This window comes from Petaurus breviceps, unplaced genomic scaffold, assembly GCF_028583685.1.
Source record: "Petaurus breviceps papuanus isolate PSGF00001 unplaced genomic scaffold, PetGlider_PUasm1.0 188, whole genome shotgun sequence".
Lineage (NCBI taxonomy): Eukaryota > Metazoa > Chordata > Mammalia > Diprotodontia > Petauridae > Petaurus > Petaurus breviceps.
In genome coordinates, this window is record NW_027185804.1 from 5,758,729 (window position 1) to 5,784,288 (window position 25,560).

The window sequence follows — 25,560 nt, forward strand, 5'->3', positions numbered from 1 at the left end:
AAAGGGGCAGAATCTCTGTAAGTCATTCCCTGGACCTTTTCCCTACATCTGAGGGGACAATAACACCAGTAAGAAAGGAACAAGGTTTTTTCTACAAATGGATCATTAATTTTATTTGCACAATTGCTAAAAAATGCTGAAGAACCTTCTATTTACACATGCAATCCTGCAGCCACTCCTTGAAAAAGCAAAATAAATCATCTGCTCCAGTGCTTATGGTAATTCATATGTTTGCAACTTTAACTAAACAGGTCAGAATGGCTCCCTTGAAGTATTCAATACATTTGTTTTTAAAGAAAACTGTTTCATGAGTGCTGAATGTTAAGAGTCAAGATAAGCCAAATGCTTTTCTTTGTGAACATTTTCCTCTTTCACAAGTAGGCTGAAATGCTATTAGGACACTGCCTATGACTGAATTCTTACTCCTTTGTTTCTGAACATTCTAATCCAAGCAGTCTGAACCTCCTCTCTGTTTCAGGAAAGTCCTATACTTATGGGGGAGAAGCAGGACCAGTGGTTTCTTGTCTTTTTAACCTCCTAAGTGTGAGCATTCTGCAATCTCAGGAAGATGCTACCAAATCATGAAACTAAAAAGCACCATGGTCAGTACTGAGTAATTTATAATTTAGTAGAGATTTGCTTCCAGTATATAGAGTTTGAAAGTATACAATTTGGAGCTTTTCTATTAAGAAAAATGTCCCTATCAAACCCCAGAATTTTGCATAAAGAAACCATCAAGCAGGCCACAGTGAGTCCCCCCGCCAATATCTGTCAGAAAAAATAATTTCAGAAGCTCTAGATTTCTCATTCCCTTTGAAATATATAGATTTTACCATCTATTATCTCTGAATCACAAACTGCTCGATTAGGAAGCATTGGTGGTTACTTCATGCAGAGATCATTAATGGAGTCACAACCAGCAGGGGGCAATGACCACCTCCTTAAATTCCAGTAAAACGACTAGCTTATTAGCAACAAGCACTTGGATTTATTTTCTATTTTCAGTTGTTTTAAATTGGGTTCAGTTGGTGTGTCAGAAAGCTATGACTACTGAACACTCGGGATTGATCAAAACCTAACATGCCTACCTAAATCCAGTGTTCAGAAGTTTCTCCAAACAATGCTTCTCTAACTAGCAGCCAAAGCATTCTCAGTGAACACCACAGACCTATTGGGATACCTACCAACGTAAGACTGGCTCATGTACAAAGATTTAAAACAGTAATTTAGATTTCGATTAAAATAAAACAAAGATTCAGGAAATTTATCAAAAGGGATGGAATAAACTGTGGGAAAGAGTGGCAAAAATAGAGATGGGGTGAGGGGAGGAATCAGTTTTCATGTGTTCATGACACTGATGCCCTTATACTCTACTCCATCCCCAAATGGGATTTACAGCCCAAGTTACCAAGAAAAGCCCCTAGTTTCACGGCACATGAGGCTGGCCTGCCTCATCTGCCATGTTAAGTATATAGTTAGCCATATCATCTTCTGTAGGCGCATCAGATACAACCCAAGAATCATTGGCCCCACTCATCTGCAGGCGGCAGATAGGACAGTTCCTGTGTCGATCACTCCTGTAGGAGAAGCCAACAAGAAAAAAAGACTAAACAACGAATGTACTTCCAAATGTCCAAATGGTAGCTCCTTTCTTTAATATCAAAACCTCTTCTAGGTTCCCAGAAGAAAGCCAGAGAAACCTTTTTGATCTGTGGGTGAAGCAGAGACGAGCAAAGAGCTCTGGAGCTGGAAGGGACCCTCCTCTTTTGGTAGATGGGAAATTAAAGGCCACGGGCTCTCAAGGTGCAGAGGTGGGGCGAGTACCCAATCTTCGTACCTTCAGAGATCATCCAAAGACCCTAATGCCCACCCACCCTTCTCAAATGGAAGTCAGAAAGTTTGGGGTGGGCTAGGGTAGAGAAGTGCTCTCATTCTAAATATGGATCAAATACAAAGGCCTCTTTCCTTACCAGAAAGAGAAATAATTTCAAAATTAAGAAACTAAGTTTACCACAGAATAATTAGAGATGAAAGGTTCTTCAGAGATCATTTCATCCAACTCCATCATTTTATAGAAAAGGGAACTGAGACTCAGAAATAACTGTCCAAGGTCATCAAGACAGAATCCAAAGTGGGACTAAGGGCTGACCCTGTGCTCTTTCTTACACTTATCAGGGGCCAAATTTTCGAAGTTGAGAGTGTGAAAATAACCAGAAATCTCCTATCAATTAAATAACAGTTACAAAAGAGGCCCAAAATACTTATTAATAACAGAGTTCCTTGTCCTTTTCCACTTTGGAGCTTTGGTCACTTCTCTCCATCCCCACTCCCCCCCTCAGTTATTCCTTATTTGTAAAACTGGCAGTTTTTCAATGGTCCCTAAGGCTCCTTATAATCTCGGACCCATCTCAGTAACTCTCTAAATGAACACTCACATCTATTGTTTCATTTAGTGCTCACAATAACTCTAACAGTTACGTTAATTTCTTACCACTTATCAATGCACTTCTGACAAAAGCTGTGGTCACAGGGCAGAATGAGGTCTGCTCGCCCATCCATGCAAATACAGCATTCCTCCTCATCAGTCAGCTGCTTCACTCTGTAACACAAAGAGCACAAAGATGTGCTTATGTGTCAAATTTAGACTATTTATATTTACACCATTACTTAAAGCATTTACTACCTGCCCATTGGCCTATTACACAAAGCTAGTCATTTGCAAAATCAGACATGCATATTTTGGCATTCGTACCTTAGATGAATACTAAAAAAGGTTGATTTCTTAGACATTTGTGTAGTTATGAGGAAAAATTCATCAAATTATTTCCTAATCAGTTCATTCAGTCCCTGCATGCCCCCACCCCTTACAGGAGACAAGAAAGAAAACATTTTCACTTTTACCTACTACCAGAATTTGAGACCAATGTTACTGTACAGTAACAAAACTACTGTATCACTGGAACCAAGTGCTGGTTCCAGGCCTCAAGGGGTCTAATTTCTTTGGGAAGACAAGACCTACAGGTATGAGACAGAAGAGTAAGATTATAACCAAGCAATCAAAGATCAAATTTCAACAAATACTGGGGTAAGAAAGCTCCTGGAGAAGAGGGGCTGTTTCTTTCGTTTTGGGGGATTTGCCTCCCACACAATATGCATTTAATAAATGTTTGCTGACTGACTGATACAAAGGGAAAAAAACCCCACAGCCTACAGTCAGAGTCTACATTCTACAGAGGCAGGGATATAATGTGCAATAGATTTGCAGGAGAGTTCAACCAAAATGGAGAGACAAGGAAAGGCTTTGGGTTGCGTGGGAACAGGAGCCAGAGCAGAGCCTAGGAGGAAACTAGGAATCCTAAGAAATAAGAGGTCTAAAGGGAGTACTGTTACTCCAGATGGAAGGTTGAGGTCAGGGGACAGAGCTCACTACCTTTTCTACAAAACCCACCCTTTCCAAATTTGCTTTCTGGGGAGAGCACCATTGTCCTTCTGGTCATCTGGGTTCCTTTATCTCAGGGGCATCCTTCACCCCTATTAGTTTCCAAATCTTAACCTTTCTACCTCCCCAACACCTCTTGCATCTCTCCATACCCACAACCATTACCCTGGCTCAGTTCTTCACTGCCTTTTGTCCCCACTGGTTCACTAGCCTCTCAACTGGCCTCCCTGTCTCCAGGTTCTCCCCACACTGATGAAAGGCCTTGGCATGTGACCCCGTTCCCTACCCCGCTCAGCAAACTCCAGTGGCTTCCTATTACCTCTGGGATCCAATATAAACCTTCTGGCTTTAAATCTTTTCACCATCTTGCCCCTTTCTACTTCCCCATGACACCCTTCAAAAACACTAGGCCTCGCCTGCACTGCACTGGCTACCCCCTATTCCCCAGACTTGGAATATACTCCCTCAGCTCCTCCCCCGCTGGACCCCCAGTTTCCTCCAAGACTCAGATCAAGAGCCCTCTTCTGCATGAAGCCTTTATGCCCCCTCTAGGTCTACGTTTCTTGTATTAGTTTTCCCTTTAGTTGTGTCTGAATCCTCAGCACCCAGTTCACTGCCTGGAACATGGTAGGTATATAATATATGCTTACCGACCAATAGCTCTGGGTAGTCTCGAGTACTCATCTATTACTAAGAAAGATATTCTTTTTCCCACCCCACCCACTTCCCTTTTAGTAAGATGATCACAAGAAAAAACTATAAATGGAGCAAAAAGCCCAATACAAATATTCACACATGGTTCACAGCAGACACCTGTCTTTGACAGAATGACCCTTTTAAAATGCCAGAAAGATAAGGCCCTTCCTAAACACTGCCTACAATGTTCTGAAAATGCATCTGGCATTGCAGTAATGCTAGTACAGCCAAAACCTTAATGCTAAGTGAGCTTCTGTAATGTAAACAGGATGTGATGAAAGGAGACAAGCTGGAGGGAAACATTCTATGCTACTCACAGCCTCTCAGGTCAAATTTCCCTACAGTGTTATTTGAAAAAAAGTCAGTCAAGGAATAGGTCCATAAAAGACTCTAAAATGAAGCCACGAGAGGAGAAATGTCAATTGAACTTTGCAGTAAGAGGCCCTGCTGGTGGTGACTTCTGTCCCTCAGTTTACTCTGGGCAACAATAAGGCAGGACCTCAGTGGGTCTGAGCCCACATAAGTCATTTTCCAGGCTGAAGTTTGGAAAGTTGTCAAATGGCAACCTGGGAAAACTTTTCCTCCCTAGAAGGGTAAGACAGAAGGCAAAGAAAGCTTTAAAAGAGTAACCACTCCCCTAGTATACCAATGATAGCAGTCCCCAAGTACTTACTCAGCACCTCCCAGGGCTCAGGCTCTGAGCTGGGCCCTGGGGCCAAAGACAGAAATGAAGCAGTCCAGCCCTCCAAGAGCCTGCCAGAACAGACCTGCATATGTAAGTACTGGCCAACTCAACCCCCAAACACAGCCAAAATGGGAGCAGATTCCATTTCCCCAGGAGAGAAGTTAATGCAACCCTGCAACTCAGTGCCCTGACTCCCTGCCCATTTCCATGAGAATTTCTAAGGATCATCCTACAATCAGGTGTGTCCTCTGACAATGCCCTTTAAGGCCTGATCCAAGGATCTTTCTGGATCAGCAAGGATGCTCTCGCTGGAGGTATTTCTGTTGTATTAAAGGCAGCAATGAAGAGTACCAGACCTGGAGTCTAGAAGGCCTACGTTCAAGTCCGGCCTTAGACACTTAGCTGTGTGATCTTGGACAGGGCACTTAACCACTCTAAGCCTCAGTTTCATCATCTGTAAAATGTGGATAATAATAGCACCTACCTCCCAGGTTTGTGGTGAGGACCAAATGAGATAATGTAAAAAGTGCTGCAAACCTTAAAATGCTCCAGGAGGCTAGTGACCTAGCTGTCATTGTTCAGTAACTTCCTGAAGGGCTTTTCCTGTCAGTCCTATAAGGAGGAGGCTCCTGGAACAGGTTCTTAAGACCCTGAAGGGGTCATCTAGTCCCACCCACAGTTCTGGAGTGAACCTGCTTCCCGATCCTGGCTCTAAACTGTGGCCTCACACAGAGCAGCATGTGCCCCTGCAACTTCCCTTGCTCTTCTTGGTTTGATACATTAGGGACAGGCAGAACAAGGGGCTTCTTTGACACAAAAACACCCTTAAATTAAGTGGAGAGCCTTGGTGGTCCTCACACATCACACCTGGTTCCCTCACCCAGTCCAGGCCATGTCCCAGTCTTTTTACCCTTCTGACTGCCCTCCTTCACATGTTCCAGCTTGTCAAAGTCCTTCCCACAACAAGGCACCCAGAACTGAATACGCTGTGCCAGATGTGCCTGAGCATGACAGACAAAGATCATCTGGACACTGACTAAGGCTCTTTTCACAAAGACTGCGCCCTCCAGACTAGAAGATGGTTTTACAAAAAGAATACTCTTTTTTTTTAAGCAATCGGGGTTAAGTAACTTGCTCAAGGTTACACGGCCAGTTATTTCTGGGTGTGGTGCTGAGTGTCTGAGCCCGGGATTCGATCTCCAGGTTGTCCCAACACTGGAGCCGCTGCTCTTACTCGCTGAGCCACCTGGCCGCCCCTAAGCAATTGGGGTTAAGTAACTTGCTCAAGGTTACACGGCCAGGTGTTTCTGGGTGGGTGCTAAGTGTCTGAGCCCGGGATTTGATCCCTCCAGGTCTTCTCAACACTGGAGCCGGTGCTCTTACTCGCTGTGCTACCTGGCCGCCCCAAAAAGAATACTTTGTTACAAAAAGAATGTGTCCTAACTTTTAGTTCAAAATATCCTGTCAATGTGGGAGAACCAACAACAGAAATAATATTGTCAGGAACTATTTGATTTTATCTTTTTAACCAAAGAACCTAACAGTACCTGGCATACAGAAGGCACTTAATCAATGCCTATTGAATGAACAGATGTAAGGTAAAAGAACACCAAGTAAATAAGTAGCGTCTAGAGTCGAAAAAAGGTCTTTTTCAGTCTTTCAGAGATTTATCCCCTTCCCAATATGCCACGAGGCAGGAAAATACCTTCCCATCCAAATGCTGGCCTGACAGGAAGACACCGATGACAAGCTTTCGGCAGTTCCTTCGGAAGTGGTAGGGCCTTGTGCCAGCACCCCTGCTGCTTGACTTGTGATATCTTTGTAAAGCTGGATAAACTGATACAAATTCATGATTCTTGAAGCTTCTACAATTCCACTGCTTTTGTTAATCTAAAAACATAAAGACCATATCAACAGTCAATAGCTGTACTACTACTCAAATGTGAGTATGGGCAAGTAACTACCCCTCTCTGGGTCTCCACGTCCTCTTCTATGAAGGTCACTTATTAGATCAGGGAATCTTAACCTGGAGTTCATGACCTTTTTGAAAAAATGTTTTTTAAAAACCCTGAACTTTCAATAGAATGACTCAAATGAAGGCCCAGAGTAGATTTGACTGCCAGTTTTCTTCACTACTCACATAAATTTAAGGACCTACTTTTGACTAACTGCAGAAAGATGTATTGATAAAGGATGAAGGGTCAAAAGAAAGTGGCTGCCTGTATTTAAAACTAAAGATCTAATTTAAGAGCATAAGTTTTAGTATTATGCTTAGAATTTGCTAATGAGAAGCATATACTGAAAAAGCAGTGTACTCAAACTACATAAATTTCACTGAGAACATTCTGAGATCACAAATTGCCTTTATCCCCCTTGCTTTGGTAGAAATAAAATCAAGAAAGGAAAGGAAAGGAATTTTAAACAGCATAAACCGAGTCAACTGCAGGCAGGCTTCACCCTAATTCAATTGCTTAGAGTGAAAGTTGTGGTTGTTGTTGGTGACATCACAGGGTGATATCTTGATTTGCCGATGAATTGGATTTAAGTGAGGTAGAGCTGCACAAAGTCGTTGGCCTCACTCTCTCTTCCAGAATCATCAGAGTCCAGTGGCAAGACAAAAGGCAGGTTACTGGTGATGGCCCAGGATGCAGTGGATATCTGTGGCATTCTCTATGCCCGACCAGGCTCTAAGGGCTCCACAGCACCTGCTTCACCTGCCTTCGTGGCTGTTGTAACAAACTGTTCTCATCCACTCATTCTGCAGGGGAAGTCTTCACTGGCTCACTAACCTACTTCACTAACTCATGGACCCTCACTCTGGTTTGGCCCATCTACCAAGATGGTTTTAGTCAGGTGTGGCCACTGAACATGTTCCTTGGAGTCACAGATGAATGCCAGGTGGACACCAAAGATGGATGAGCAGCCTTGAAAAGGACTCAGCAAGCCCTCACAGTGGAGGAGCTAGAACTCTCTGAACAGTCCATATACCCCAGAATGAACATGTGAAATGAGTAACAGAGAATGTACTTCCCCCCTTAGAGACTAGCATTACAGTGTCCTAAAAATTTACCTCTATACGATTTCAAAAAGACACTCAACAAGTCTTGAATGCAGAGTAATGTTCTCCGGAGAAGGAGATCTGTATGCTGCCCTTAAGTGTGTTTTTGGAGTGATGTCTTCTTTGCCTCATTGCTTAGCAAAAAAATGCCCATCATGACCAGAAAGGGTCACAATTATTCTGGATGCTACCAGAGCTTGTAACACCCGCATACTGTATCCATCAAGTCATAATGGTACCCAGCCTGATAAACATAATAAATAATAATACTGACTGTCAGTTAGTATATTTCTCCTCAAAATGCTGGACTTTCCTTGTCTGCTAATCCAATTTTCCATATGGACAAATACAGCTGAAAGGCATTAAACTGTGTTTTGAACATGCCTTAATGTAATTGTAAGCAGTGATCACATTGTAAACTTAATGCTACAAAGGTCAGTTGCTCCTCAACAGACATCATGGCGACAGTCCTGTCAAGATGCCAGATGAATTTCCGACAGTTGCAATCAAGATTTTACTCTTGTCAGTTGGAAATGAATAGGGCTCATAGCTATGGGTATCTGCCCAAGTTAGGAATCACCACCACTCCTTGTCTTTGTACTTTGAGGCTTTCTCTAAAGTTTATTATCACTGAGGCTGAAATAGAGAATTAGATAAAGCTTTTTAATTCTGTTAAGTTACCCAAATCAACTTTCTTTGCATTTAAACTTTTACAGGGATCAACATATTAAGAATATATGGCATGTTGTTTGAACATTCATCTTTTGAGAGAAAACTTCCCAATCTCACCTCCCTGGGAGGATAGTAAGGTTAACCTAGATTTTTCTGCAAAAGCTCGGATTAAAGAGTTCTTTTTTGGTAGAGGTGCCTTATGAAAGCAACTTAACAATGACAAGAACTAAACAGGGGGAGGTAGATAATGATGTAGTTCCAGGATTTAAATATAGCAAAATTTTAAAATGGTAAATATTTTAGTTTAAGTAAAGTTTTAGAGTCAGTTTGTTATCTACTAGAGTGATTACATTTGGGGATTTCAAGCAAGGAAAAGGAAGTCAAGTCTAAATTACTATGGAAGGACAGTAAGGTCCTTGATGTACTGCCAAGGCACTGGAGCAAGTTTCGTTGGTGCCATATGAAAAATGCCCAAATAATGACCTGGAGCGGCCTCATTAGCAGCCCAAGCTGTACTTTGTGAGCCTACTTTAAAGTGAATGTGATGGCAACGCCTGTTACTCTCACCTTGGTACACACCACTCGAACCAGCACCTTCCAAAAGGCAGAGGAGTCCGATCCTGGCTGGACCTCAAACAGAAGGTGCTTTTCTTGGCCAGCAGCTACTTTTGCAGTTCTGAAAAAGAATGAATTTTGCTATGAAAATGCAAAATGGAATAATTTTTGTAAATTCTTTTTAGTTGTACCTAACTCTGTTTTTTAAATCCATCAGTCCATTAACAAGCACTTCTTAAGTATTTGCTCTAAGTCAGGGACTGTGCTAAGTGCTGGGTAGATTAAAGGAAGGCGTGCTAGTTCTTGCCCTCAAAGAGGGCACATTCTCATGGAGGAGGCAGCATGAAAATAACAAGATGTATTGCAGGGTAACTAGAAGGGAAGACACAATCAGCTAGGGGGACCAGCTGCAAACCTTTGCAGGATTAAGGCCACCTGCATAAGGTGGGCTTTGAGCTGAATCGTGAAGGAAGCCATGGAAACCCTGAAGTAGGGGTGAGGGGGCAGAACAACTCAGGCAAGGAGGGCAGCCAGGGCAAAGGCATGAGGATGGGAGATGAATGTAGTAGCACTGGAGGTCCTGCAAGGAGACTAGTGCAGGTGAATCATAAAGCATGCAGAGGAGAGTCCAGTGTGAAGACTAGAAAGGTAGGAAGGGGAGAAAACAGGGAGTCACTGCACACACTGAGCAGTGCAGGTGACACAGTCACACCTACACTTTAAAAATCACCAACAGCTACTCTAATAAACACTTCAAAAGCTCAAGTTCAAATACTACTTTTAAAAACAACAAAGTTTAACTTGTCATGTTCCCAAGTTGTGCATAATGCTTTCAGTTGAGAAAACGTACTTCCTACCCCCAGCCCCAGCAGTGCTTCTAATGAAGCCAGAAAACCCTCAACCCAACCTCTGACTTGATAACACCCTGCAGGAGCCAGGACCTGCTTTGGCTTTTTCAGTTCATTTGTATCCTAACTAGAGGTCAGAGACAGCAAAACAAACTAACTTAAAGTAGCTTTTAAGAAATATGCCCATCTCTGCTGGTTATGTTACTTTAACATGTAAACAGGGGACGAGACAGGGGTTGGAGCTGTATGTGAAGTTTTCACTGGTATGTGAAATTCTCCCATAAGGAAACTACCAATACAGGCCAGCAACTTATAGTCTTAAAAAACTTCCTGGAGCACTGAGAGGCTATGTGACTTGCCCAGGGTCACACAGTCACTATGGGTCCTAGGTGGGACTCGTACCTGAGTCTCTCTGGCTTCAAGGACAATTCTTTATCCACTGTACTAGGTTGCCCTTCAGTGAGAAATGAAAGTCTAAGACTTTGATGATGGAGCCGATATGTCTTTACCACCAACTGAAAGGACAGGTCTTAACTTAAAAAGTACTTACTTCCAAAGAGAAATCCCTTAAAGGCCATCCACAATTCCATTTACCCTTTACCAAGACTAATTAGAGATCTCTAGGTATCACAAAGGCTGTGGCACTCTAAGTACTTCATAGCCAAGGAAAATGAGGCCATCAAAAGTAAGGAGCCAGGCCCAGGTAACACAGTCTGTCAGTGGAAAAGAAGGCAAGTCTGTCAGGCCAGCTAGAGTTGCCTTTAGCTGGTTTAACCTTACAGTGGGTCCTCAGACAACCTTGGACTGGTGAAAACACCTGAGTCCCAAGGAATTGGACTTTGTGTGACCAGCCCTCCTCTGCTCCAGAAGCCAAGTCACTTCACTCACATCATAAGCAGTAAGTTTGGCTGATGAACATTTTCAGAAGGCTATACATGACTTATTTTACCTTTTTTTCCCCTTTGTGCTCCAAGGGCAAGGTTTTCTACACACCGGAAGGGATTTACATATATCCCCAGTAAGGTTCTAAAAGACTGAACCTATAAGTGATTACTTTTAGCAAGCAGGCTGCACACTTTGGGGGGCCTTTTCTTTAAGCACTGTAGATAAAAAGCTATTCCAATTCATGGAAAATTCCCAAACTATGTGAAGAGCTTTAATTACTACTCTGGACAGAATAAAAATTAAAGCTTAAAGCTTAAAGGTCTTCAGGACTTAAAAGCAGTTTCCTTAGAGAGTTTGATTTCTAAAGTATTCTTTCTTTAATGTCTGATAAATATGCCTACAAAATTATAGTATTTGCAAAGAAATTCACTATCTAGCAACCTCAACTATACAGAAAACAGGCAAGACATGGGAAAGGAAGGCAAAAAAGGCACAATTCTAAGAAACAGCTATTTTTCTGTGTGATAGTGGATGAGATACAGTGCATTTAAAAGTCTGGTTCTGGTAAAGGCATGAACAAGGAACAAATAAAGTAACGTGAATCAGATAATAGCACCTATGTGCTTAAGAGTGAAAAAGGGTAAAATTCAGTCTAGGGTCATCTAGCACATAGGTAAAAATAGTCCTAAAAACCTCAATAGTTCCTGAAGGTCAATATATTCGATGTTCATAATTATGACACCTAGTTATTACAATTTAACATAATGTTCAGAATACCTTCCTTTTAAAAAGTATAGAAGAATATGATTTAGGAAGATTTTCCATCAAAAGACAATTTGATATTTAAAAGGACAAATTTCAGTTAGCCAGAAAAAAATTTATATGGAAATTATGACATCAGATCTTATTTTATGGATTTTTTTTTTTTGGTGAGGCAATCCAGGGTTAAGTGACTTGCCCAGGATCATATAGTCATACAGCTAGTGTCTGAGGGCGAATTTGAACTCAGGTCCTCCTAACTCCAGGGTCAGTGCTCTATCCACTGTGCCACTTAGCTGCCCCTTATTGATAATTTCTTAAAGTACATCTACCAAGTAGCAAGCCAGCAAACAAATGGAGACATATGGGGATCTTGCAGAACCAGCTGGTTAATGCACAGAGGCCTCATTATGGGCTTTGAGGTCAGTGCACTAACTACTCCTTTGGCATTTGTATCAGTATTAAATTTATTTTTAAAATCAGACTTATGATTTAATTGTAATAGGGAAAACTTAATTGAGAAACTCTCAACCAATACAAATCAGTTTATGCTAATATTAATATGCATTTGTTGATATGCTGGCATCCAAAATCTGTTTCAAGTCTATACATATCTATGTAGTCTATTTCAATTTCTTCAACTCTTTGTGAATTGACACAGCATCTCCTATGCCATCCAATGAACTAATTAAGTTCAAAGTCTGAAGGGACACTGAAACTCATCTAACCCCAAGCCCTGGTTTCCCAGCAGAAGAAGCCAAGGCCCAGGAGGTAAAGAGCCCCCCAGGTCCCAGGGACCCTAGCCCAGTGTGGGGCAGTGGACACGGAGGTCAAGCAAAGCAAGCCTAGTGCTCCCACTGATGGCCTGTGTGATCTTAGGACAAGTCCCACAACCCTTCTGGGCCTTAGGTCAGGGCTTGTACTCCATGATTCACCTCACCCTGTGCTCTAAATTATTATCAGTGCTTTTTCCTATACGCCACAGCTTTCCCGGATCTCACTGAATTTTTCTTACATGATTAGGCAGAGTGTTTTGCACATTGTAGCACATTTACTAATTAATGGATATTAAAAATATGCTACAATTAATACTTTTGGTCTTCAGAAAACAGCAGCTTGGATCATCTATCATATAGCCATTACATGGAAACAAGAGGAAAACAAAATGAAAAAAAAAATTGAATCTTACACATCATTCAATTCAGCTACTCTCCCCAGAAATTCCTCATAGGTAAGAGAACCACTTTCTCGAAACAGAGAGATGTGTTTGGTAACTTTTTCAGGCAATTTGTTTATCACCATTTGTGTTTGATCAGAAATTTGCTGTCCCATGGCGAAGGCAATTCAAAATCCAGTAAGAGTGGTGTTTCAGTCGCATGTGGAGTTTCTGTAAAGTACACACATATAAAAGTTAGCTTTATGTAATCAAGCAAGCAAGCAACATTTATTAAGCCCCTAATGTATGCCCTCCCCACCCCCCCCACCATGTTAAGGGTGGGAGGGAGGGCATTAAGAGTTGCGGGTCAGGAAAGTTTTGGTTGAAGGTAATGCTTGAGTCCAGTCTGGAAGAAAGTAAGGGATTCTATAAGATGGAGGTTAGGAGACATGAGGGAAGACCAATGCAGAAGTAAACAGATAAAAGACGGAATATCAAGTGTGTGAAACAGCTAGAAGGCCAGTTTAGCTAGCTTAAAGACCGCAAGAAGGGGAGTAATATGCAATGAGGCTGGAAATGTAGGTTGGGGTCTGTTTATACCGGCTTTAAAAGTCAATTTTATATTTCATCCTAAAGGCAAAAGGGAACCAAGGGTGTTTGTTGAGTAGGAGCAGGCAACGTTTGGACATATGCTTAAGGAAAATCATTGTGGCTGCAGTGTGGAGGATAAACCAGAGTGGGGAAAGACTTGAGGCAGGAAGAATAAGTAGGGGACCACTGCAATAGTCCAGGGGAGAGGCAATGAGGACCTGGACTAAAGCTGTGATTGTGTAAGCAGTGATGACAAGGTTTGGGGTTGCTGGGAACCCCAAAATGTCAGGGCACAGGGCAGCAGCCCATGAAATGTGAAATCATGTACTTAAACTGTATTCCAGTCAATTGGCAAGGTTTATAGTAATGCCAATAGAAGTGGGCAGGGTTTTTAGTGAACTGCAACTTAATGGGGGTGGTGAAACTGAAGCTTTATATTCAATAAGGACAGGGAAAGGAACTAGATGGGATTATCAAGGAGTGGTAAGTAGTTTGGGGTGGGCCAAGTGAGACAGTGAGAAGAATGTCAAGTAAGCTAATTAGGTGACATAGGTGGGCCAAGTGCCTTGGGTGGAGGCACCAGTGATCTGGGCTGGTGAAATGTATGGGAAAATTCAGGAACTGGATTGCTTTCAAAGACATGGTCTTTTCATTTTAGGGATCAATGTTCCATTACTCCATCATTCCCCCTTCAAACAAATGGGACCCAAAATCTTTTGAGGTAAGGGGCAAAGATCTCCTTAAACTGCTCCTTCCTGATGGCAAGGGGTATAGAGCTGTCCCTGCCTCACTGGGTCCTGTTCAAGGGGTCAGACTTTGGAACCTTGCTGACCTGAAGAACCAGAGAAATGTGGCAGACAGAAATAGCAAGATATGGCAAGTCATGGAACATATGGATATTTGGGTATGGATGAGTATTATGGATCTGGATATTTGAGAAAGAATTCGGTCAAAAGTAATACAGAGGGGCAGCCAGGTAGCATAGCGAGTAAGAGCACTGGCTCCAGTGTTGAGAAGACCTGGAGATCGAATCCCGGGCTCAGACACTCAGCACCACACCCAGAAATAACTGGCCGTGTAACCTTGAGCAAGTTACTTAATCCCGATTGCTTAAAAAAAAAAAAGTAATACAGAGGCTCTGAAACTGGGAAATTGGAAGGATGGTGGTACTTTGGAAAGAAATAGTTAAGTTTGGGAGAAAGATAAGTTTTTGGGGAAAGATTCTGTATTTTGTTTAGGACATGTTGAGTTAAATTTGCATATAAGGAAATTGTTTTTTTATCCTCTAATAATAATAAAAACAATCCTTCCTATGAAACAAAAACAAATTTTTTATTTTCAGTGTTCAGTAGTTCTTCAGAATTAGAATAACACATACACTAGACTGGAACAGATTTAACTTAAATCCACTATCTTTTTAAAACCAATGATTTGTTTTTTTTTTTTCATTTTCATATGAATTCTGCAGCTTCACTGGAAAGCTAAAAAATCATATTTGCCAAAGCTAAGTGAAGAGGACATTTAGGAAATCAGTGAGAGATGAACCATCTTCTAATTCAATGGTTTAATCACAGAGTTATATTTTGGGACATGCTGCACTTAGAGGACCAAATATAGTATCACTGAAACCAACAGGCTTTCTTCAAAATGAGCTGAATCCTAGATAGTTTCCTTGAAACATTTTTTTTTATTTTCACATGTAAAATGGGGCTTTACACAAACAAAAAATAGGATAGCACACCTGATATGTATATAGTGCTTACTAGCTTACAAAGTAATTACAGAATTATCTCATTTGATTCCTATAATCCAGGGAAGGTTTTTGTTTTGTTTCTGTTTAATAAACAGATAAGGAAACTGAGGCCGAAAACAGTTAAGCACCTTGGCAAAGATGGGGATTGACCCCAATTTTCACTCCAAATTCAGCTCTTTTCAGGACTTTTGTGCCTCTTTCTACTTCCACATATATAAGCAAAGAAAATCAAGTTTTTCCAGCTTTTTCAGTGGCCTAAAGATTTCACAGTTTAGTTATCTTCCTGAAAATCTTTCTAAACCTTCTAAAATCTAAAGGAATGACTACTTAACACTGGATTATTGCTCCAATAGCTAGGATGAATCCAAGAACACAAGGAATTGACTAAAGTTAAGACAATTTTTTTTAAAAAAGCTCATTACTAAACGTATATTTTAAAAATATAGTCTTACAATTACAATGCTGATATCAGTGAAATCACTATCAGTTACTCATATTCTAGACAACTCAAGGCTAGGGTATGAAGTATTGCGAATACTGGTAAGAAAGTGACCTGAGGTTCCTAGGTCAACAGAGACCACACCCATGCCTTGGGCTGGCCTGTGACCTACTCCATACAACTAGAAGTTGTATTCTCTCTTCCCTGATGAGATAGTCGAACTTTTAAATTTTAATATTTAAAACTATTTCTAACCTTCTTAGAAAATCAGAAGTATTTGAACAATTAAAAAAAAAAGATGATTGCTTTGATCTTGTTTTTTTTTTTTTAAAGAAAGTTGGTTTGACCCTCTAGCCTGCAGTAGAACTGCCAAACTCCTCTAGATAATGAAGGTCCAGTCTGTTCCTGCAAATGGCTATATCACCACTTTTTGGGGATCTGAGTTCTCAAGTTTTGTCTAGCAGAATTACATTTATAACTTAAAAATGTACTAAAAGAATTATTACTTTCAAAAATCTTATATGAAGGTGTAGTCTGATTAACTAAGAACATTCATAAAGACTGTTAATATTGAGGGTTTTAGAAAATTTTCTAAATTTTATTGCCCTAAAACTCAGAAAAATACTAGTTTGCACTGGATGAGATATCCTATTCCTAAAGACAAAGGAGCGGAAGTTGTTGAGAAAGTTCCAACCTACCTAAAAAAAACCTTCCAGCTCTGGAAAGCGGCCAAAAGTATCCAAGTATTGTGGAAGTCAGGTGTTTTGATCAGCTGATCACATGGAATGAAGTACAAGAGGAGAGATAGTATAGCCTAGAAGAAAGCACACTAGGTTTGGGGTAACTGTCTCACTAACTGAACTATACCCCAAAGCTATATAATGACTGGTGCTAATATAGAGGGGACTCTATAGGGTGGTGGCAGTACTTGGTCCCATCCTTTTCAATATTTTTATCAAAGACTTGGATGGGAGCATGAAGACACAAGGCTACAAGTGTTGGCTGACATGCTGGATGACAGAATGATGCTAGGAGGGAAGGATGAAATGTAATGGAAAAATGCAAAGTCCTCCATTTATGTAAACTAACAAGTACAGGGTAAGGACAATTTGGTGTAGGCATAGTTCATGACTAAAAGAAATGGGGTTTTTACTTGATCAGAATAGTTCAATGAGACGATCAAATGAATAATGCTATCTCAGACTGTATTAACAGAAGTATATTGTCCAGATCTATAAGGGAGATAATATTCCTAATGTATTGTGACTGGGAAACTGTACCTAGAGCTATGTGTTCAATTTTGGGTGCCATATTTTAGAACGACTATAGATAAACTGGAGGAACCTGGAGGAGAGCAATGGGTTTCAACTTAAGTCAAGTAGGAACTATCAGAAGAAAGAATAGAAGATAGTCTAAGAGAGGATTTAGTGCTGAGAGGCCAAGTCTTCCAGTATGGGAAAGGTTTTTACATAGAAAAGAGAGCTAGGATCAGCAGAATGGAAATTAAAGGGAGGCAGTGAGTGGCTCAATATAAGGGGTAAATACTCTAAGTAATTAGATCGGTACAACGATTGAATGAGCTTTCAGGAAAAAGTTAAAGTTTCCAATCATTGGACATATTAAAGCAAAGGTGGCTGACAATCAAGCTGGAGATGGGATCCTGGCTTTTGATAGCAGGATGGACTAGGGAGATGATTTCTAAGGTCTCTTCCAGACCCTAAGGATGCTAGTCTACAGGTTCTACCCTACCAGTCTATACTAACTGAAAATTTAAAAACTAGAACTTTAGTTTTCTCATCTGTAAAGTGGGAATAATATTCTCAACTATCTATCCTACCAAGTAGTTGAGGAAAGCAATATAAATGTAAATTATTATGTAAAAATCTAAAAAGCAAATTCAGTACTGGCTACCTAGTCTCTACTACCATTAAGCAATCATTCCCCAGTGATTTTTGTTGAGTCTTTTCAGTACTACAGACTGAAAGATGTGGCACAATGTTCTTAGATGTATGTAAGAATTGTGCAATATTATCATCCACATGAGCGGCTACTTTAATTTTAGAACTTTTAGTCTAGTAAATGTTACCCTGTTAAAAACAAGAACCTCTTCTCAAGCAAGTTGTGGCCATGATCTAGGAAGCCTGACTCACAATCACAATCCAGCTCAAAGATGCTAAGAAACTCACCAAGGGTCACACAGCCAGGAGAGGTCTGGAGGGGAACAGGAATCTGGGTCTCCCAGTCTTTGAGGTCTAGCTGTGCTCCCTCCATTAGGCTGAACTGCCTCTTCAAAGACTAGCTACCCCCAAGAGAGACCCCATAGTGTCCTAATTACATGTTCCCTAGAAATGATTCTATAGTTTTGTCAAAAGGCTCCAAAACACTTTTTAAGAAGTCTTATTAAAAACAAAACTGTCAACAGAATAACTGTATTAACATTCCAATGATTTCAAAAACCACAAAAAGTATTTACTGAAATGACTCCAACTGTTGTTTTGAAACCCACATCAAATACTAAGAATTTCAAAATTCCACATTTATTAGTGGGTGGTAAGTAGAAGAGGTTTCAATACATGTACTAATATATTCTTTTCCTAACAAAGTAATGTTGTAATTTAAATTAAATTCAACAAAAATAGCACAACTATGCTAAGGAATAATGATAAAATTTCCACTGGAAAAAAAATGAAATAATCCATTCATAAAATTAACATTCTTAAAAACAGCTATAAAATAAAAAATAAACATTAGTAATTTCTCAAAAAGTTTTTCCCATATACAATTTTAGATTACTTTATCAACAAATTTATAGCTAAAGAAAAATGTCTGAACACCGAAATGACCATTAAATCAACTGCTTTCATTATCAAATCACAACCAAAAACGTCAGTGACATAAATAATAAAATGAGACTCTGAGGGGACTACTCTAGTACTTACAGCTTATTTAAACTCCAGATCTTGAGTGAAGAGAAGAAACTGTTTAAATAGAGAGTACACAATGAGAATTAGTTAGGCTACACTCACTAAAATAGAATGAAGTATAATGGAAGAGAGCACCTAGGGCTAGAGTAACAGAACCCTAGAATCTCAATGTGAGAAGGACCTTGTAGGCTACTGAGTAAAGCCCGCACCTGGTTTTGGCCAAGAAGCCCCCAAGATCACCACCAAAGGGGCCTCCAGGCCTTTCTGTGGTACAGTGGAGAGACAAAGAGTACTGGACTTCAAGCCAAGGATCTGGGTTCAAATGCTGCCCCATCCAGGTCACTAGAGAACTCATTGCTAAACCTACCCAATGGCCTTTTCTCCATTCTCATCTTCCTTGGCCTCTTTTGCAGCAACTGCCATAATCAATCTTTCATCCCTGGGTTTTTGTGAGCCTGCTGTGTCCTGGTTCTTTTCCTCCTGCACATGAACAGCTCCTCCTTCTCAGACTGAGGGAAGATCATCATTCATGCCTCTCACTTCTATACACATGGTTCTGTCCTGGGACTCTGACTGACACTCTCACACTCTCTCTGTCTCTCTCTGTCTCTGTCTCTGTCTCTCTCTCTCTCTCTCTCTGTCTCTCTCTGTCTCTGTCTCTCTCTCTGTCTCTGTCTGTCTCTGTCTCTGTCTCTCTGTCTCTCTCTCTCTCTCTCTCTCCCTCCCTTCCCCTCCCTCCCTCTCCTTCTTTCTCTCTCTCTCAAATCCTCAGCCCCTATGAATTCAGTTATAATCTCTTGCAGGGATCTCAGGATAACAGACATAGAGCAAGAAGGGCCCTTAGAAACATTTTATAGATAAGGAAACTAAGCCACAGAAAGATTAAGGGAAGTAGGGGGGTTTGAACCAAGGTCTTCCTACTTCCAAATTGGGTAATCTTTCTCTCTTCGGTGCTGCAGATGACTTCCAAATCTACCTCTCAAGTCTTTAGCTTTCTATGGAGTTCTGATTCCACAGCTCCAGCTACCTGCTGAACCTCTCTGCTGAGTTGTTCTACAGGCATTTAAAACTCAACATATCCTAACCAGACCTGATTCTATTTCCTTCTGAACCTTCTCCTAACATCCCTATTTCTATCTCAACAAAATCTAGTACATCAGGCTTCCAACCTCAGAGTTCTCCTCCATTCTTTAACTGTTATTCCATTCATTTGCAAAGTCTCATCCAGTCCATTCCATGGAAGTCTCTGGCATCCCCCTCTACACACACTACAATCAGCCTCTCACCCCGACTACTACAATTGCCTCTGCATTGCTCTCCCTGCATAGTCTCTGCCCTCTTCAATCCACCTTTCCCATGACAGCTTTGATCATGTTACTCATTCCAAGAAACTCCAAAGGTTCCCCAATTGAATTTAGCCTAAAAATATAAACATTATTTGACAAGTCAAACCCTTTACAACCCAACACCAGTCTATCTTCAGCCAGCATGACTACACATTATTTCTCAATTAAACTGATCCATATCTCCTGCTATACCGTCATGCCTGGAGTGCTCTCCCTCCTCTCTTCCCCCTCAGGGAACCCTTATCCCTTTTCAAGGCTCAGCTCAAGCACCATTCATTGAAGCAGTCTTTCCCAGGGGTGAGTGCCTCTTCATGTATTTATCTTATAGTTACCCTGGATTTATTCATCTGAAAAGGACGTAAACATCTTGAGAGCAGGGACTTGCATATTATATGCCCTCCCCACAAACAAACAAACCTGGTACATATGAGGTTCTTAATAAATGCTGGTACTTGATTAATAGCTCTACTAATCATGTTTTATCTATCATTTTAGGTTTACAAAATGCTTTACTCATATCAATCCCATCCAAATTCTCACAATTGTGTGAGACAGGTACTATTACTGTCTCAATTTTATAGATGAGGAAACTGAGGCTGAGGGAGGTTAAGTGACTTGTCCAGGGTTATACAAGCCTCTCTGTCCTTCAGCTGCCTCATCTGCAGAATGAGGGGAATGGACTTGATCATCTCTCAGATCCTTTCCAGTTCTAGGCTCTTAGGACTTCAAGTAAGAGGAAAGTCAGTACCTTGGAGGCAACTCATTGCATTTTGGACAGCTCTAATGATGACTCTTTCCATATAGAGATGAAATTTGCCTCTCAGCAACATCCACTCCCTGCTCTTTGTTCAACAAGTCCACTTTCTGACATGTCAGCTGTCATGTCTAGTAATCAATCAGCCAACAACAAGCATTTAATGAGAGCCTGTGCTAGGTGTTGGGGAGAGAAAGACAAAAATGAAAAATAGGGGCTCTGCCCTTAAGGAGGAGGTGAGACAATGTGTACATACATAAGTATGTGTGAAATAAAAAGTCATGTGGGAATATGTGGCACAAGTAGCTGGGAAATCAGGGAATGGTTTATGTAGACAGAGAACTGAGCTCTGAGGTAAAAAGAAATTCCAAGAGGCAAAGGTGAGGAGAGAACAAACCAGGCATGGGGGACACCCTGCATAAAAGCCTATTTCCTCATAAGTCTTCTCTTCTCCAGGCTAAACACCCCTTTGTCTTTCAAGCATTTCTCATATGCTGTGAATCCTGGTAACCCTCTCCTGAAAATACCAATGTCCTTTCTAAAATGTAGCACTGAGGGCTAAATATAATATTCCCAATAAGACCAAATGACCAAGCCAGACTTCAATAAGCCCCATTAACACTCCTGTTCTGGACCCAATCCTCCTCTCTGTATTCTAGTATGGACACATTTTTTGGCCACTATAACACACTATTGATCTGGAGTGAGCTTACAGGGCCCTAACCCCCAGATCTTGGTATTTCTTACATGTACATCCCAACTCAATGTAATCATACTTATATTTATCCATTTTTACTCCTTTCTAACCACATATTCTCCACTCCTCTCCTCCCCTCCCCTCTTCTCTCCTCCCAGTTTCATCCATGTTTGCTATCTCTTCTAGTTTTGTGTCATCTGTAAATTTGATAAGCATGTCATCTATACCTTCATCAAAGTTGCTAATAAAAATGTTAAATATGGGGCCAAAGTCAGATCTCTGGGGCCCTCTCCTAATGACTTCCCTCGAAGATAACATCAAACCATTACGATCATTCTGCGTCGCCTCATCTCACATCTCTCCATCTCATTCATAAGGAGGCATAAGATACTTTAGCAAATATTTTGCTGTGGTCTAGATACTAATATTTGCACAATATCACTCTAAGGCGAAAATAGTTATTATAATATGTGCTTCTTAACCTTGTCAATAAATGAAATAGGGTTGGCACAACCTAGTTTTGAAGCCATGATGGCTCTTTGCAATAAGACAAAAGTCACAGGCCTAAGATGACCAGAATTCTAGAACCTCAGTTAGGCTGGACTCCAAAGGCCACTTAGCCCAACCCACATCCAGGTGGAAGAAGTGCTGCCTCTGGAGTCGGAGGATCTGGATTCCAATTCTGCCTCTGATGCTTACTATCTGTGTGACCTACAGCAAGTCACTTGACCTTCCAGGGCCTCAGTTTCCCTGATCTGTAAAATGTGAGGACTGGACTAGGTGGTCTCTGAAGCTCCTTTCAGGTCCTCCTGTTATCCTGCATCACTGACTAAAGTGGCTATTCAAGTTTTTGCTTGAAGATGCCCAGCGAATGAGAATCTGTGAACTCCTCAGGCAGTACATTCTACTTTTAGGGAGCTCTCACGGTCAGCAAGTTTCCCCTTACATCAAGATCAAATTTGACTCTAATTTCTGCCCTTAGTTGTGTACTCTGAGGCCAAGAAAAACAATGTAACCCTCTCTCAACAAGATAGTCCTTCAACCTCAAGACAACTAGACTATTGGGGCGGCCAGGTATCACAGTGAGTAAGAGCACCAGCCCCAGAGTCGGGATCACCTGGGATCGAGCACCACACCCAGAAATAACTGGCCGTGTAACCTTGAGCAAGTTACTTAACCCCAACTGCTTTAAAAAAAAAAAAAAGATAACTAGACTATGCTTCTCCTAGTACCTATTTATGTGAAATATTACATTTTCTTCCAACTACTCCTTCCATGGCATCCTCTCCAATTTCTTGCCCTCTTTTGAGTGATCTCAATCCATGTTCTTCCTGAACAACAGAAACTGTGCCCAGAAGTGAACATTATGGTTCAGATATGACCAGAGCAGAAGACAACAGGACTACCCTCCCCCTATCCAATTCTGTACTTGGTGTCTTTACTGATGGGACCTAAGATTGCACGAACTTTTTTTTACTTGGATCAGTGTGACATTGTTGACTGATATTGAGCTGACGGTTCCTCATGAGCCCTATTTTTCTCAGTTGTGTGTCTTCTACCAATCTAATTAGCGTGCCCTCTAACCCTTGCTCTAAGGCACTGACCAAAAAAAATTCAAGAGCATAGGGTCAAAGGCAGAGGCTTTTCAAAGTGCACTCACTAGAGACCTCCACACTGGCACCAATCCATTTATCACTACATGGGAGGTCCAGTCATTCGACCAGTTTCCAAATGCACTTAAATGTACTACCTCCCTTCAAGAACATAGCTTTTAACTTTGTTCAGAAGGAAAGCAGGAGAAACTTTGTCAAAAGCTTTGCTGAAATCCCAAAATGGTATATAATACTATAGATCACATGTATACAGCACTTTAAGTATGGCAAAGTACTTTAAAAATAGTACCTCATTAGATCATCACAACATCTCTGAAGTAGGTATGATTATCAGTCCATTTGGCAGATGGAGGAACCTGAAGTCTAGTATATAGTAGAGTGCCTGGTACACAGCAGGTGATAAATGTTTGCTGAACTGTATTACAAGACTTTCCCAGGGTGTCAAAGCAACTTAAGTATCTGAGGGCAGATTCTCAGATATTCCTGATCCCAAGGCCAGTGAGCTATCCATGGTTCCTATATTTCCTAACTATATAACTATGGACAGATGCTACCCTTCTGAACTTTTTATTTCCTCTGTAAAAAAGAAATAATAATCACATTCTATACCTCAGAAGACTACTGTGAAGAAAGCACTTTATAAAACTTATACAAAGTAGGCTGGGTTCTCTGCTATAATATTGTCTAGCCCATGAAAACATGCTTCATTCATCTGCAAGAAAAGGATGTAGAGGGGCGGCCAGGTAGCACAGTGAGTAAGAGCACCAGGCCCAGAGTCGGGATGATCTAATCTGGGTGCAGACACTTAGTACCCACCCAGAAACACTTGGCCGTGTAACCTTGAGCAAGTTACTTAACCCCAATTGCTTTAAAAAAAAAAAAAGGATGTAGAAAGTGAAATGTAAGAGGATAGGAGGAAGCTACTAGAAAAACTCAAACTAAGAGTCAGTACCTTTGGAAAAGAAATTCTTAGATAAGTTAAAAGACTTATCTGAGGAAATAAAAGAATCACTGTTGGGGCGGCTAGGTGGCACAGTGAATAGAGCACCAGTCCTGGAGTCATAAGGACCTGAATTCAAATCCGGCCTCAGACACTTAACATTTACTAGCCATGTGACCTTGGGCAAGTCACTTAACCCCAAATGCCCCCTCCAAAAAGCAAAAAAAAAAAAAAAAAGAATCACTGTTGCTTCCAGCTCCATATGCTGAAAGTGCCTCTTTTTAGAAGAGGGTGACAGTCCCTCTTCTTTGGGCAGCAGTGAGACTAGTAAAATGACAAGCTGAAGGGAAGGGGCTCACCAAGCAGGAGAGAAGAGTGGAAGAAATAAGGCTGCCAGCGAAATAAGGGGAGCATATTGGTCTCTTCCAGGTTTGTAACCAAAGGGATCTGACATAGTAATCGGGGAAGCATATGTGCATCGGAATAAATACCTTTAAAAAAAGTAGATATGTCATTACTAACAAGAATTTCATCTTTTGTGACATGAAATAACTAAGTATGTAATAAAGTTATTTTATAGGACTCCCTGGGAGGATTCCCGATGATTAGCTTTATGGGGGGAAAAACCACCAAACCTTTGCTGGATTTTCCTCTTGAATTGAAAGGATTCAGCATGTTGTAAGTGGTTAAAGTGTGGGTAAGAATTGGAATCAGAGACCCGAGTTCAAACCCTGCCTTAATTCCTAGCTGTGTGACCATGGGGCAAAGCCACTTCCTGAGACTCAGCGTTCTCAGGTATAAAATTGGGGAATGAAAGGTCCGTTCTAGGGAGCCCTGAAGGTCTCTGCCAACTCGAAATCGGAGACCCCGGAGAGGGGTGGGGGCACAAGGAGCCGAGGTCCTGAGCCTAGGCCGTTCCTCTGCTCCCTGAGAGTCAAGAACACCGATCTTAGCGGAATCTCGGGCTCTTCACCCGAGATGTCTCTACGACAATGGTCCCACTACTGACTCCTCCGGACTCCTCTTCTAACTTAGGGGGCAGTGAGGCGGAGAACCAAAGAGGGAGAGGGGCGAGGGAAGGACTCGGCTCCCCCTAATCTGGCGGGGGAGGTTCTTACAACGAAGGATTCAGAAGGGGGTCGCCGCCGGCGCTCCCCGAACGGGTTCTGGTTTCGGGAAAGCCAGAACGATGAGGACCTTAAAACAACGACGACCCAACGCACCCCCTTTCGGCCCCTCAGCATCAGCCTGGGCCGAGGGCCCCCGTCCCCGGGGAGGACGTGCCCGCCCGTCCAGTCGCTCGGCGCCCGGGCCCCGCACTCACTTCGGCTTCACGGCATCGCGGTCCCCGCGGGGCGACGGCGCTTAGGGACCGTCCCGCCGCCCGCACCAGCCCCGCCAAACCCGCAGGCGGCAGCTCAGAGACAGAAGGCTCCGAAAGCAGCGGCGGCCGTAGCGGCGGCGGCAGCTCCACCTCAGCCCCGTCGCGCCTCAGTGACGCACCGTGGCGCGCCCGCCCCGCCCTCGCCCCCGACAGTTGCTTGGTAACGGGTGAGGCGCCGTGGCTCCTCCCCCTCCTCCGTCTGCAACCCTCTCCGCCCTCTCCATCCAGTAGCCAAGTATCGAGAGGCCCCGTAGCTCCTCCCCCTCCCTCTCCGTCCTCAACATCCACTTGATAAGTAATGAGAGGCCCCGTAGCTCCTCCCCCTTCCTTTCTGCCCTCTCCTCCAGTTGCCAAGTAACGCGAGAC

The 25,560-nt window shown here is 41.9% G+C and overlaps 1 protein-coding gene across 2 annotated transcripts; it reads right to left on the reverse strand.

The window, feature by feature from the left end:
* Nucleotides 1-85: 85 nt before the first annotated feature.
* On the reverse strand, nucleotides 86-25,322 carry RNF141 (ring finger protein 141). 2 transcript variants are annotated; one of them, XM_069091212.1, is made up of 7 exons: nucleotides 25,135-25,322; nucleotides 18,476-18,514; nucleotides 12,787-12,984; nucleotides 9,118-9,226; nucleotides 6,526-6,710; nucleotides 2,492-2,599; nucleotides 86-1,577 (listed from the first exon to the last, which is right to left on the reverse strand). In XM_069091212.1, the coding sequence occupies exons 3-7, from the start codon at nucleotides 12,927-12,929 to the stop codon at nucleotides 1,427-1,429; spliced, it is 696 nt and encodes a 231-aa protein (XP_068947313.1). In that variant the 5' UTR covers nucleotides 12,930-12,984; nucleotides 18,476-18,514; nucleotides 25,135-25,322; the 3' UTR covers nucleotides 86-1,426. The 2 variants fall into 2 exon arrangements, with proteins under 2 accessions (XP_068947313.1, XP_068947311.1); XM_069091210.1 differs by lacking the exon at nucleotides 18,476-18,514.
* Between the last annotated feature and the right edge of the window lie 238 nt (nucleotides 25,323-25,560).